The following is a 14,391-nucleotide window of genomic DNA, read 5'->3' as shown; positions in this document are numbered from 1 at the left end:
GCTGTGCAGCCTCGCTGAGAAAGGAGAGCATTGGAAGGCAGAGGTTGGGCTAGCCCTGTTAGAATTCCTGCTCCGTGATTGCAGTCATGGGATTGTTGTTTATCACATGACGGTATATGTTTTGACTCCACAAAGTGGGAAGTGACGGAGACAGGATGTTTGTGTTACTGTGTTCCGTGAAGTGGGACTGTTGTCATTTGGTTTTTTTCTCTTTGCTGTCTGATGCTAGAGAGAGAGGGAGCCATGCTGCAGTGCTCCGTGTGTGTATATACGTAAATAAAGTAGATTAGCCAAAATGCTGAGTTGCTGAGGTCTGTCACGCAAGCAGCGAAGACTCTGCGGATCCCTAAGTGTGCCAGTGTCTTGTGGCATCGGTCGCTGTGATGTTCGGGTTGAAGAAAGCTTTTGAAGCTCCCGAACGATCCACCAGGAGGGAGGGAACATGCCAGTTGGGCATGTGTCTCTGCCGGGGTCCTACTCGAGTGTAGGACAAGCTCCTGACAGAGCTGACGCCTCCAGAAGACCTATTGAATGAGCACACATCATGATTTGCTTGCACAGAGACTGTCCTGGATGCTTTAGCTGAGATTCGTGTGTGGCAGGGGTTAGACTAGATCACCCTTGGGCTCCTTTCCAACTGTACAGTTCTATGATTCTATGACCCTTCGGACCAGTGGTTCTTTTTGTGAGTATGTTCTGCAACATGTCATGGACTCCATCCTAATGCATTCATGATGGATTTATAGTGCACCTTCCACGGAGCATTGGCTGGTGCTTCTTTCCCAGTGTTATCACATTACAGTGGTACCTCGGGTTACATACGTTTCAGGTTACAGACTCCGCTAACCCAGAAATAGTGCTTCAGGTTAAGAACTTTGCTTCAGGATGAGAACAGAAATCGTGCCCCGGCGTCGTGGCAGCAGCAGGAGGCCCCATTAGCTAAAGTGGTGCTTCAGGTTAAGAACAGTTTCAGGTTAAGTACGGACCTCTAGAACGAATTCAGTACTTAACCTGAGGTACCACTGTACTGCCGCCAGGAGGGTTGCTCTTGCACTAGGTAAAGGTAAAGGGACCCCTAACCATTAGGTCCAGTCACGGACAACTCTGGGGTTTCGGTGCTCATCTCGCTCTATAGGCCGAGGGAGCCGGCGTTTGTCCGCAGACAGCTTCCGGGTCATGTGGCCAGCATGACTAAGTCGCTTCTGGCGAACCAGAGCAGCACACAGAAACGCCATTTACCTTCCCACCGGAGCAGTACCTATTTATCTACTTGCACCTTGATGTGCTTTCAAACTGCTAGGTTGGCAGGAGCTGGGACCGAGCAACGGGAGCTCACCCCATCGCGGGGATTTGAACCGCCAACCTTCTGATCGGCAAGCCCTAGGCTCTGTGGCTTAGACCACAGCGCCACCCGTGTCACTGTGTAACTCTTGAACTAGAGTGTAACAAAAATGGGACACGCCCATGTCAGACATTTCTGGTATAAAAAGTTACAGCAGAAAATTACGGGATGTGCACTGATTGGAAACCGTATGCCTGCCCTGAAACTTCTGCAGGCTAAAAAGAGTGTTGAAAGCAGGATTGCACATAAACCACCATGAATGCATAATAATCAGGGTGCCTGGAGGGATCCTCTGTCTGGTCTTGATTAAGCATTTGTTCATATTTGTCTTGGGGCGGTCTTATGACAGCGAGCATTCGTTTGGATTGACACGTCTTCCCACAAGTCATTCGTTCACCCCCCACTTTTCAGTGCATCTCCCCATCACTTTTCAAACCACAGAAAACCTGTTTGTTTTTTAAGTGGATTCGCAGCACAAGAGAGGCAGAGTGCTTTAATCCACATTTAATTGTGCAAACTGAAATTTCCCAGCGTGTGCTTGAAGCCCTCTCACAGAATGCTGAGATTCTGGAGGCTCTTTGTAGTTAGTTTTGCAATTTTCTTCTCCCGTGATGGAGTCACTGGAAACATTGTTCTGCTACTCTTGTTAGTCATTGGCTATTGGCTAATTGCTCCAGCTGTATCATTCTTTATAAAAAACACCTTGTTCCTTCTAGGTATTTAATGCATACTTTGACGCTCTTTAGAAATTTTTGGTTTGTGAGGTTATCTTAAACACACACTGGTTTAATGGTTGATCATATGACAAAGGCTTTGGGACGTGTACACAGCTTGGGACATGGCTGTAGGTGTGCAGAAACCTGTTTACCATCTTATCTACATCAGGGACAGAGATTCCCTGGCTTTATACTGGTGCAGTAGCCGCCGAATCCTATGCCCACTTTGTTCAGTACAACAGTGGGGAATTGCACTGCTCCAAAAACCACCACCCCACCATAGAGGTGTGCTCTTAGCAGAGAGGCAGCCTTGCATTGAGCAGCCTCTTGCTAAGAAAGGGTTCCGTGTTCCGTGAAGTGGGACTATTGTCCTTTGTTCTTTTTCTCTTTGCTGTCTGATGCTAGAGAGAGAGGGAGCCATGTTGCAGTGCTCTGTGTGTGTTTATATGTAAATAAAGTAGATTAGCCAAAATGCTGAGGTCTGTCACGCAAGCAGCGAAGACTCTGCGGATACCTAAGTGTGCCGATGTCTGTTGGCAACCGTCACTGTGATGTTCAGGCTGAAGAAAGCTTTTGAAGCTCCTGAACAATTGACCAGGAGGGAAGGAACATGCCAGTCGGGCATGTGTCTCTACCAGGGTCCTACTTGAGTGTAGGACGAGCTCCTGACAAGCCCAGGCATAGGCAAACTCGGCCCTCCAGATGTTTTGGGACTACAACTCCCATGATCTAACAGGACCAGTGGTCAAGGATGATGGGAACTGTAGTGACAAAACATCTGGAGAGCCGAGTTTGCCTATGCCTGGGCTAGCTCCTGCCAACCGACCCAGTTTGTGTCTTTAAAATCCTCAGTTGGGGAGGCTTTTACACTCTGGGCATCTTCCCAGCCCGAGAAGAGGGAGGTTTGAAGGCCACACACCCCACTCCCACAAGCCAAAGTTTATTTGCCGGTCCCAACTTATATCATCTATTCCAATACGTCCCTTGTGGAGGCTGTATCTCCTAAACATACTCATGAAGAAAGAGGAAGCAGAAATATTTCTTGCTATCTATTCATGGCTGCTGGTGGCAGTGGCACGCAGTGACATTTTTCTTAGCAGAACGAGGCCAGAGGCGCCAGCTTGCAAGGGTGATTGTGAGTGTCACACTTCCCTCCCTACACCAGGCAGAAGCTGCCCGGGCTTTGGGAAGGAGGCACAGGATACTGGAGCCCTGCTGCATCCTTCCAAAGATGGGAGGGCTTTGGGGAAGTGGTGGGAGGGCTCTCGGAGCCTTTAGGGGGCTAGCCTGGTCCCCCTACTCCACTGACCACATGCTGCTGCTGGTGGTTGAAGTAACGGGACTCAGCCATGGGACACAATCCGAGGTGAGCCGGGAGCTGTGCAGGGAAGTCACAACTGAAGGACTAGCAGGATCAGGATGCAAGCCAGAAGTCAGGACTAAAGGGATACAGGAACAGGCCAGAAGATCCAGTTGGTCAAGGAAGGCTTATCTGGAACAGGAAGCCCTCTTATGCTGCTTCCTGCTGAGGGAATCCAATCGTCATCCTGGGTGTGGTCAAGCCTGGGCTTGAAGATAATAAGCTCAGAGGCTGTGATGTGTAGTTTGCTGGTTCATAATAATAATAATAATAATAATAATAATAGTAATATTTTTTTTATTTATACCCCGCACTCCCCAGCCAAGGCCGGGCTCAGAGCGGCTTACAAGCAATAATAAAAACAAGTTGAATGATTACAACTTAAAAACAAAATTAAAATACAACATTAAAATGTTTAAACATTAAAATATTAAAGTATAGCCTCATCGCAGGAGGAGAAGGAAAGGAAAAAAGAAAAAAGAGGGAGGGAATCAAATTGGCTCCAAGCCAAAGACCAGGCAGAACAACTCTGTCTTACAGGCCCTGCAGAAAGAAATCAGATCCTGCAGGGCCCTGGTCTCATGAGGCAGAGCGTTCCACCAGGCTGGAGCCAGAGTTGAAAAGGCCCTGGCTCTGGTTGAAGCCAATCTAACTTCCTTAGGCCCTGGGACCACTAGGGTGTTGCTATTTATGGACCTTGAGGCTCTCCGTGGGGCATACTGGGAGAGGCGGTCTCGTAGGTACGAGGGACCTAGGCCATGAAGGGCTTTAAAGGTCAAAAGCAGCACCTTAAATCTGACCCTGTACTCCACCGGGAGCCAGTGCAGCTTGAAAAGCACTGGGTGAATATGCTCCCATGGCAGAGACCCCATGAGGAGCCTCGCTGCAGCATTCTGCACCCGCTGGAGTTTCTGGGACAGCTTCAAGGGCAGCCCCGCGTAGAGCGAATTACAGTAGTCAAGCCTGGAGGTGACCGTCGCATGGATCACTGTGGCCAAGTCAGGGCGGGAAAGGTAAGGGACCAACTGCTTGATGCGGCGAAGGTGGAAAAATGTCGCCTTGGCTGTTGCTGTAACTTGCACCTCCATGGAAAGGGAGGCATCAAGGATTACACCCAAACTCTTAACGGAAGGCAATGGCACTAATTGGGCCCCAGCAAGAGAAGGGAGTTGGTCCCTCATCCCCATGCCATCCCGTCCCAGCCATAGGACCTCTGTCTTTGAAGGATTTAGTTTCAATTGGCTCCCACAAAACCATCCAGCCACAGCTTCCAAGCATCTGGTCAGTGTGTTCGGGGCCAAGTCGGTGTGGCCATCCATCAGCAGGTAGAGCTGAGTGTCATCAGCATATTGGTGACAGCCCAGCCCAAAGCTCCGGATAATCTGGGCAAGGGGGCGCATAAAGATGTTAAAAAGCATTGGGGAGAGAATTGCGCCCTGCGGCACTCCACACACCAAGGAATGGCGCGACGACATTTCCCTCCCTAGTGCCACCCTCTGTCCCCGACCAGAAATAAAAGAGCACAGCCAGTTATGGGCTATGCCCTGTATCCCCACGTCTGTGAGGCGGTGGTCCAGAAGATCATGATCGACCATGTCAAAGGCTGCTGACAAATCTAAAAGGATCAGCAGTCCTGACCTGCCTCGATCCAGTTGTCTACGGAGATCATCTGTTAGGGCAACCAGAGCCGTCTCGGTCCCAAAACCAGGACGGAAACCGGACTGAAATGGATCTAAAGCTAATGTTTCCTCCAGAAACCTACCAAGCTGCTCAGCAACCGCTCTCTCAATTACCTTACCCAGATATGGAAGATTTGAAACTGGGCGGTAATTGGATAGGTCTAATGGATCTAATGAAGATTTCTTTAAGAGTGGACACACTACTGCTTCCTTCAGTTCCCCTGGGAATGTCCCCGTGTTAAGGGACAAATTGATACAGGTATCTTTGTACTCCAAAGCTCCCAGTTCAAGGGCATCCTAAGGTTTATGATGGATGGCTGTCCTAGGCATCTTGGTGAATTGCATTTGATGTACAGTCATACCTTGGAAGTCAAACGGAATCCATTTCGGAAGTCCATTCGACTTCCAAAATGTTCAGAAACCAAAGTGGATGGATGCCATGGAAGCTCCATCGGACATTCGGCTTCCGGGTTTCGATTGTTCGGGAGCCAAGTTGTTTGAGACCCAAGGTATGGCTGTATTTAATTTATAACCAGTGCTGGAACAATCTCCTTAGAGATGTAACCTCCTCCTTTAAGCATTGTTCAGTAAAAGGTTGGGAGCTCCTATAGTGTGGTAGCCAATAGATTTCCTCGCCTATTAACAGGCTCAGTAAGTGGCCTTGAGCTAGCCACAACTCGTTTGCAGCATGTTGCAATTATAATGCAGTGCCTTGCAGAGGTTGCTGTAAGCATTGCTGATGTGTGAAGTGCTATAATGATAATAATAATAATAATAATAATAATAATAATAATAATAATAATTTATTTATATCCCGCCCTCCCCAGCCGAAGCCGGGCTCAGTGCGGCTAACAACAATAATGCTCCAGACCTGGGGTGGCTAACCTGTGGCCCTCTGGCTGGACTACAACTCCCATCAACCCCAGCCAACATGGTCCAGGATGATGGGAGTTGTAGTTCAGCAACATCTGGAAGGCCACGTGCATAACTTCCACACAAACCAATGAGGACACACTCTCAATAAACAGAGGTTGTTATATGTTACCTCCCCGCAAACAAGACAGAGCTTCCGCTCAATAAAGAGCGGATGTTGTATATTACCTCCAAGACTTTGTGCAAACAAATCGGGATGAATGCTTAATAAACATTCATTTCCAGAAGTGGAAATGGCCTAAGATAGTTGCCAGGCGCTAGCTGTGTGACTTTGTGTTCCCAGGCAAACAAGACCACGAGCCAGCTGTTCTTTTATCATTGTTTATAGGTATGGCGTTCAGAGGATGGTGAGAACCACGAGCTTTGGGCCTGTTCACTGGAGAAGTGTGAGTGCACCTGTGTCTGGGGCAACAGGGATGCCTCCTTGGAGGAGAGGTGGACTTGAATTCCTCCAAGGGCAACTGGGGAATAGAGGTTGCACAGGGGTTTATTTATTTATTTAGACCATTTCTATACCACTTCGCATCTAAAAATCAGTTTTAGTGGGGTACAGAAAGCTAATGGTAATAATGATAATAATGATAATAATGATAATAATAATAATAATAATAATAATAATAATAATAATAATAATAATAAATAAAATAAATTTATTATTTATACCCCACCCATCTGGCTGAGTTTCCCCAGCCGCTCTGGGCGATTTACAGCATATCTAAAAAACATAATAAAAACATCTAGCATTAAAGACCTCCCGATACAGGGCTGTCTTCAGATGTCTTCTAAAAGCTGTGTAATTCTTTATCTCCTTGACATCTGAAGGGAGCGCGTTCCGCGGGGAGGGTGCCAATACCTAGAAGGCCCTCCTCTGCTTGATTGCTAAAGCAACAGCTGTCACAAAAACACACGGCAAAACCATTAACACAAATTACTAACAGATGTAAACAGAGAGCAATCCCTTCTCCTTCTGACACACCCTCCTACTCAATTTTTTTCTGCTTTCTGGCTCTCGCCCAGAGCTCCACCTGGGCTGTTGCCCTGGGCTCAAACACCCCCCCCCCCCCAATGTCACAACAAAGAGGATTCCTGGAACCTGCTGGCAACATCCAGACTCACTTTTACAGGCAGGCATGAATCAGGATGCACCATACAGAACCAGTTCTAGGCCATATCAGCTTTGGCTGGATGACTTTCCCAGGAGCTTCCAAAGCATGACAACTGGGACACCTTTCCACTCAGAGTTCTTTCTCTGCCCTCTGCCACCCCCCACCCTGCTCCTCTTCCAGCTGCTTTGCATAGCTTGAAGAACACAAACCCCAGTTTGTGGGAGGGGGAGGGGGATGTAGCCATTGGATATTCACTAAACAAACCACACGACTAAGGGCTCATCCACACTTGTCCTGTGCCTTGAAAGCATGTGTCCAAATGGTTTCCGCTCCTTGAAAAAAACCTGCTCTTTAGTGCTAAATTGGAGCAAACGTCCATCCAGAGAAAACCCTGATCGCTGTTTGCTCCGACTGAGGACTGAAGAGCAGCTTTCCCCAGGAGAAAGCAGCAGGGCAAGGAGAAGTGTGGATAAACTCTCTCTCTCTCTTCAAGCCTGATAGGGTTGTTGACTTGGTCCCCAATTCCAGCGAGACAAGCACAGTACTTAAAGACATCTGGACTGGGAGGCTGCATTCTTCAGTCTTAAAACCATTGGGTGCGGCGGAAATTGCCAGCCACTGAGCAGAGGGTGAAAGGGTCACACGTTGCATGAATGGGAACCAAAGATCACCCAATGATTCCGTCTCCCTTCCATGCTTGTCATGCAGATTTCCGAAGACGCTGGGCACTGGCCTGGATGATGGCTCTCCTAGGCAGCTGCTCTATCCTGCTCGTGCTGCTGCTCAAGAAAGAAGCACTGAAAGGTACGAGGCAGACTTTCTGTGGCTCCCAATGTGCTACCCACAATGGTTGCTTATCCCTTTCGATCTATCTCCTGTATTCCCCCCAGTCATCCCAGCTTCTGCTTCACCCGCTGTGATATTATGAGCCTGCCTCACCTCTCCAACAGGGATGGATGAATCTTTTATCAGTTCCTCTCCAGCTCCTTGTTTTTCTAGTATTAATTCCCTTGCACCATATTTCCACATCACAGAAATTCAACAGCATTTCCGTGTGTATTTCTCCTACTGCACACATCTTTGTATGCAGTTTGGCCTAAAATATGTATGATTGCAAGCCCTAATTGCCAGTGTGGTGTAGTGGTTAAGAGCGGTAGACTCGTAATTTGGTGAACCGGGTTCGCTTCCCTGCTCCTCCACATGCAGCTCCTGGGTGACCTTGGGCTAGTCACACTTCTGTGAAGTCTCTCAGCCTCACTCACCTCACAGAGTGTTTGTTGTGAGGGAGGAAGGGAAAGGAGAATGTTAGCCGCTTTCAGACTCCTTAAAGGTAAAGGGACCCCTGACCATTAGGTCCAGTCGTGACCGACTCTGGGGTTGCGGCACTCATCTCACTTTACTGGCCGAGGGAGCCGGAGTACAGCTTCCGGGTCATGTGGCCAGCATGACTAAGCCGCTTCTGGCGAATCAGAGCAGCGCATGGAAATGCTGTTTACCTTCCCGCCAGAGCGGTACCTATTTATCTACTTGCACTTTGACGTGCTTTCGAACTGCTAGGTTGGCAGGAGCAGGGACTGAGCAACGGGAGCTCACCTCGTTGCGGGGATTTGAACCGTCGACCTTCTGATCGGCAAGCCCTAGGCTCAGTGGTTTAACCCACAGCGCCACCCGCGCTGTGATAAAGGGTAGTGATAAAGCAGAATATCAAATCCAAACTCCTCTTCTTCTCTACTAGAATGAACCATAAAATTCAGAGAAGTGTGAGTTTTGAAGAATAGCGATGTTTTGGTTCTCATGCGAATGGAGCCAAATTTCTCCCCCACCCCTGATTTCTCCAACCTTCTAAGGCTGTGCTTTCTTCAGCACTTCCCTGCTGCCTTGCGATCAGCTGGGGAGAGAGCGCCCTCTTCTGACCCCTCCTGTAGCATAGCAGTGTCATTTATGGAAGAAAGCATTCAAAAGCTAAGACAACCTAAGGGTGGTCTTACGCATTCTTACAGCGTAAAATGCTACCAGTTTATGTCGCCCCTTCACTCTGTTTCTTTCTGTGGCATGTCATGACTCAGAGTTGCCTTCCAGCAGGGTGTTTTCTTTTCATGCCTCCCTGTCCTCTTGATTAAAGAGCTCTCTCTGACATCCCTCCCCTCCCCCCCACAGGATGGCTCAGGATCCTGAAAGAAGATTACAGTTCTGGAGGTAAGACAACAAAGGGTTTCGTAGCATGTAAAGACTAGCAAATACAGTTTGGCGTCAGCTTTCATGGATTAGAGTCCACTTTGTCAGATGCACAAAGTGTTATTCTCAGCTGGTGTTATCACATATGGGTAGAGAAGGAAAGAAACAATAGTTCAAAGTTTTGTTGAATGGTAATTAAATGCGAAAGGTGCAGCCTGCAACAATTCACCTAGAGCTGTTATGTTTGCAGAGTCAGCCCAGTGACCCTTCACGAGAGCAGTGATAAGTGGTTGTGCAATTTACTAAGTACAGTGGTATCTCGGGTTAAGTACTTAATTCGTTCCGGAGGTCCAAATTTCTGGGTTAGCGGAGTATGTAACCCGAAGCATATGTAACCTGAAGAGTATGTAACCCGATGCACCACTGTTAATTAATATTTGTAGTGGGAACACCCAATAGAATTCCAGGAAGGCTCATGGTAGGGCCAGAGAGAGGAGAGTCCCGAGGGCCATAGATAAGAGTTCTGGAGAGCCGCATTCTCCAATAGAAAAAGAGAGCGTTTGACGATTGCTTGAGAGTTAGGATGAGAAGTTTGGCCTTGGACATACTGAGCTTTGGAATGGCAAGGTGCACGAGTGGCTGATCATTATCTACAGAACACCAAGCCATGGACAAACGCCCTCTCTCTTTCTTCTCTGCCAGGAGCGCTTCGGGGACAGCACATCCTCGTTCTCTACTCTCCCGACCACGCCAGCTTTGAGCGCCTGGTGGGCACCCTGGCTGGCGCACTGGCCCGGCTGCAGCTGACTGTATCCCTGGAGCTGTGGAGCCGTGGGGAGCTGAGATCCCTGGGGCCCATGCAGTGGCTCCATGCTCAGCGGCACCGGGTCCTGCAAGATGGCGGAGCCGTGGTGCTGCTTTTTTCCCGCGGCGCCAGAGCTGCTTGCTCAGAGTGGCTGGGTTGGGAGCATCAAGACAGGCTGCCGGCCGCCAAGCCTGACAGCACTTTTTTGGCCTCTCTGAACTGCATCCTGCCAGACTTCCTGGCTGGGAAATCCAGGGACCGGTATATGGTCGCCTGCTTTGAGGAGCTCTTCCCTGCAGACCAGATCCCCGTGCTTTTCCGTTCGGCGCCTGTCTACTCTCTGCCGTCGCAGCTCTTCAGCTTCCTGCTAGCGCTGGCTGGCCCCGGTGTGGGCCAGGAGAAGAGGAACAGCCTCAGGAGACACGCGGTGTGGATCAGCAAGAGTCTGGAGGATGCGGTGCGGGACTGCCGGGAAAAGGAGCCAAGCTGGCGTTATCCACCACTGCTGCCTCCCCAGTCTGACGACACACAGCTGATGGGGGCCAGCATTCACCCTTCCGTAGAGTCCTGAGAGGAAAAGCTTTCAGAAGTTGGCTACGTTGGGGGCCCTGTGTGGTTCCAGGAAGTTAAGCGGAATGCATGGACATGAAGGCTCCGTGTTGATCCATCACTGGCCAGCCTGCTCCCAGTAGCCGTGATGGCACAGGATAGCTGGACCATGTGAACGGATGCATTTGGGCACAGCAGTGAAGTGGATAGGTGTATCCCTGTGGAGTGCAAGATGTGTGTGTATTAGCTTGTTTGGAAAGATCCTGACATTTTGCTACCAAGTGTGCAACTACTGAATATTTACCATGCTTTCAAGAACAGAGGAATCCCATCTACACGGGCAGGGAGCAGTATACCATCAAGTACCGTATACGAAGGGCAACCAACATGGGTGCCTGTTGCTTTCATGCTCTGGTTAGGAACCCATAGAGTAGGGGGAGCTGGGAGCCTCCAGGTGTTGTTAGCCTCCCATCTTCTCTGACCATTGGCCAATCTGGCTGAGGCTGATGGAAGTCAAAGTCTAACATTCCCCATTCTTGCTTGAGAGGCATCTGATTGGCTGGTTGCTTCTGGAAACAGAAGATTTTTATATTTATTATTTATTAGATTTGTGCATCACCCTTCACCCCAGGGCAGTTCACAACAGAGAAATGCAAAATAAGAAAACAAAACCCATATTTGGCCCCTAGCCCAATTCAGCATGACTTGTCCTTAAGATTCCTAACTGGACTTAATGGTGAGATAGCTGCTGAGCTTTACTCAATACGATGAGAAGGATGTTTTTTTTAAAAGTGGGAGGGTCTTTTTTAGGGAACAGCATCTAGAAAAACCCTAAGCTTTTCTCTAATCCCTACCAGTATGCATTTTATCTGAGCCAAGGAGTGGAACGTAAACACGTTAAGGCAAGACTTTCCACTGCAGTTTCTCAGTTGTGGGATATCTATTTAAGCAATATTATCTTCTTTTTTGGGGGGGGAGGGGGAAGTATATTTCATTCTCTAGGGTAGCTTTCCTCAACCTGCTACCCTCCAGATGTTGGAATCCAACTCCCATAATCCCTGACCACTGGCCATGCTGGCTAGAGCTGATAGGAGTTGTAGTCCATATAAAATTACATTTGCAATTATTTTTGAAAGGCAATTGCATCAAAATACTGGACCACCTCTCTTCATATGAACCAATCCAGCCCCAGCGATTATAATCTGAGGCCCTTCTTTGGTCTGGAAGGTGGCAACACGAGAAGAGGCCTTTTCCGTGATGGCTCCTCGTTTGTGGAATGCTTTCCCCAGGGAGATTCGCCAGGAGCCTTCACTACATATCTTTAGGCACCAGGCGAGAACATTTCTCCATAACCAGGCCTTGGGCTGATTAACAATCTATGACTTTTTAAATGTCTTGGTGAGGTGGTTTGCTTTTGTTTTAGTATGTATTTTGTGTTCTCATTTGTATTTTTCTGTTGTGAACCGCCCCAGGATCTTTGGATGAAAGGTGGCATACAAATTCAAATTCAAATTCAAATAATAATAGCCCTCAAATATATATCAGGCACCAAGCTGGGGCTTTGTCCTTCAGGAAACAGACCATGTTTGAACTGTGGGGTTGTTTTTGTGGTTGTTTTTTATTGTTGTTGTTGTTTTTAAAAAAGCCACCTTGATCTTCTGAAAAATAGGTTGGATATTACTTTTTAAACTAAATAAATAAATGGCCTATCATCCATGTCTTCTTCCACTTCTGGTCACACGTCTCTGAAGTCTCTCGGCCTCACTCACCTCACAGAGTGTTTGTTGTGGGGGAGGAAGGGAAAGGAGAATGTTAGCCGCTCTGAGACTCCTTCGGGTAGTGATAAAGCGGGATATCAAATCCAAACTACTCTCCTTCTCCTTCTCCTATCTTCCTCTATTTCTTTTGAGCAGCTGCTGGCACAGTGAGCAAATTAATCACAAGGAAACATGCTATATGTTGTAGTCATAATTGCATGCAAATATCTTTTTGACCTGCTTCCAAACTAGAGTGGAAGTAGCAGGCAGCTTCCGGGCTCAGGTTACTGGAAGGGCTAGAGCATGCAAACTGGATCTTGCCAGTTCTTTTGGGGGGTGGCCGGCACTATGGGACTCTTCTGGGCTCCCCCACATCTGGCGTTGTTGAGTCAATAAACTGGTGATTTAATAATGCAGCTTCAGAATTCTATGTTCTCCAGAGCCCTGTCTAGCATCCCATCTGAACCTTGTCCAATTTGCATTGTTTCACACCCCGGTTAGGCCTTGCCTTGCTGCCCTGCAGAACACAACACCTGTTTGACAAGACAACAGGTCCACCTAGTTTAGTGTCCTCTTCCCCACAGTGGCTGACCGGGGGGTGCTTTCAGGTTGCGTAATTATAGTTTACTGGGTGGCACAACAAACTCACTTCCCTAAAATACCCATCACACTGTAACAAAGTGTTTTCCAGCACTGAAACTTAAATTCTGATTTCACAAGGAAACTCATCTCCCCTCCATCCTGCCTTGACCTGTCTATGTTTTCACAGTTGCAAGATTTGGCAATATCACAAAGCACTGTTGGCTGTACAGTGGTACCTTGGGTTAAGTACTTAATTCGTTCCGGAGGTCCGTTCTTAACCTGAAACTGTTCTTAACCTGAAGCACCACTTTAGCTAATGGGGCCTCCTGCTGCTGCCACGTCACCAGAGCACAATTTCTGTTCTAATCCTGAAGCAAAAGTTCTTAACCTGAGGTAATATTTCTGGGTTAGCGGAGTCTGTAACCTGAAGCGTATGTAACCCAAGGTACCACTGTATATAAAATATTATAGAAACACCTGTCGTTAAATGCGGCAAAGGTCTATTGAGGAATGTGTTTAGGGGAATTCCCTAGTGGTCTTTGGGGCTCAAAATACTAAGGCTGCATACACTGTGCGTGTACCCCCCAAAACCCAGGAACCTTAGTATACGCCTCTTGGTGCTACAATTCGCAGCACCTTTAAGCTACACTTCCCAGGATTCTCTGGGGTGGGGGAATATGCTTTCAATATGCTCTCTCGCCCTGACCTAGCCACTGTGATCCACGCGACGGTCACCTCCAGACTGGATTATTGTAACTTGCTCTACGTGGGGCTGCCCTTGAAACTGACCCAGAAACTCCAGCGGGTGCAGAATGCTGCGGCGAGACTCCTTACGGGGTCTTCGCTGCGAGATCACATTCATCCGGCGCTATACCAGCTGCACTGGCTCCCGGTGGAGTACAGGATCAGGTTTAAGGTGCTGGTTTTAACCTTCAAAGCCCTATACGGCCTAGGACCCTTGTACCTACGGGACCGCCTCTCCTGGTATGCCCCACAGAGGAACTTACGGTCTTCAAATAAAAACATCTTGAAGGTCCCAGGCCACAGAGAGGTTAGGCTGGCCTCAACTAGAGCCAGGGCTTTTTCGGTTGTGGCTCCAACCTAGTGGAACGCTCTGTCACAAGAGACAAGGGCCCTGCAGGACTTGACATCTTTCCGCAGGGCCTGCAAGACAGAGCTGTTCCACCAGGCCTTTGGTCAGGGCGCAGCCTGACTCCCTCCTTTGGCAATCTTTACAGAACCTTAGTATGGTTGCCATCAATTTTGATTTTAATTAATTTTTATAATGTTCTTAGAATGTTGCACTATTTTAGTGTTGTTAGCTGCCCTGAGCCCGGCTTCGGCTAGGGAGGGCGGGATATAAATTAAATTTATTATTATTATTATT

General features: G+C 48.2%; 1 protein-coding gene across 3 annotated transcripts in view; it reads left to right on the top strand.

The window, feature by feature from the left end:
* Positions 1-12,381, top strand: part of IL17RC (interleukin 17 receptor C) — a 44,081-nt gene extending 31,700 nt beyond the window's left edge. For all 3 annotated transcript variants that reach the window (XM_083723718.1, XM_083723719.1, XM_083723720.1), the window contains exons 16-19: positions 6,359-6,416; positions 7,845-7,940; positions 9,294-9,332; positions 10,014-12,381. In XM_083723718.1, coding sequence (XP_083579844.1) covers positions 6,359-6,416; positions 7,845-7,940; positions 9,294-9,332; positions 10,014-10,687 — 867 coding nt within the window. In that variant the 3' untranslated portion in view covers positions 10,688-12,381. The remainder of the gene's footprint in view (positions 1-6,358; positions 6,417-7,844; positions 7,941-9,293; positions 9,333-10,013) is intronic.
* The last annotated feature ends 2,010 nt before the right edge of the window (positions 12,382-14,391 follow it).

The sequence above is a fragment of the Podarcis gaigeae genome (genome assembly GCF_964106915.1).
Source record: "Podarcis gaigeae genome assembly, chromosome: 2".
In the NCBI taxonomy this organism is placed as follows: Eukaryota; Metazoa; Chordata; class Lepidosauria; order Squamata; family Lacertidae; genus Podarcis; species Podarcis gaigeae.
The sequence above is the reverse complement of the archived record's forward strand: the minus strand, read 5'-3'. Positions and strand labels throughout refer to the sequence as shown.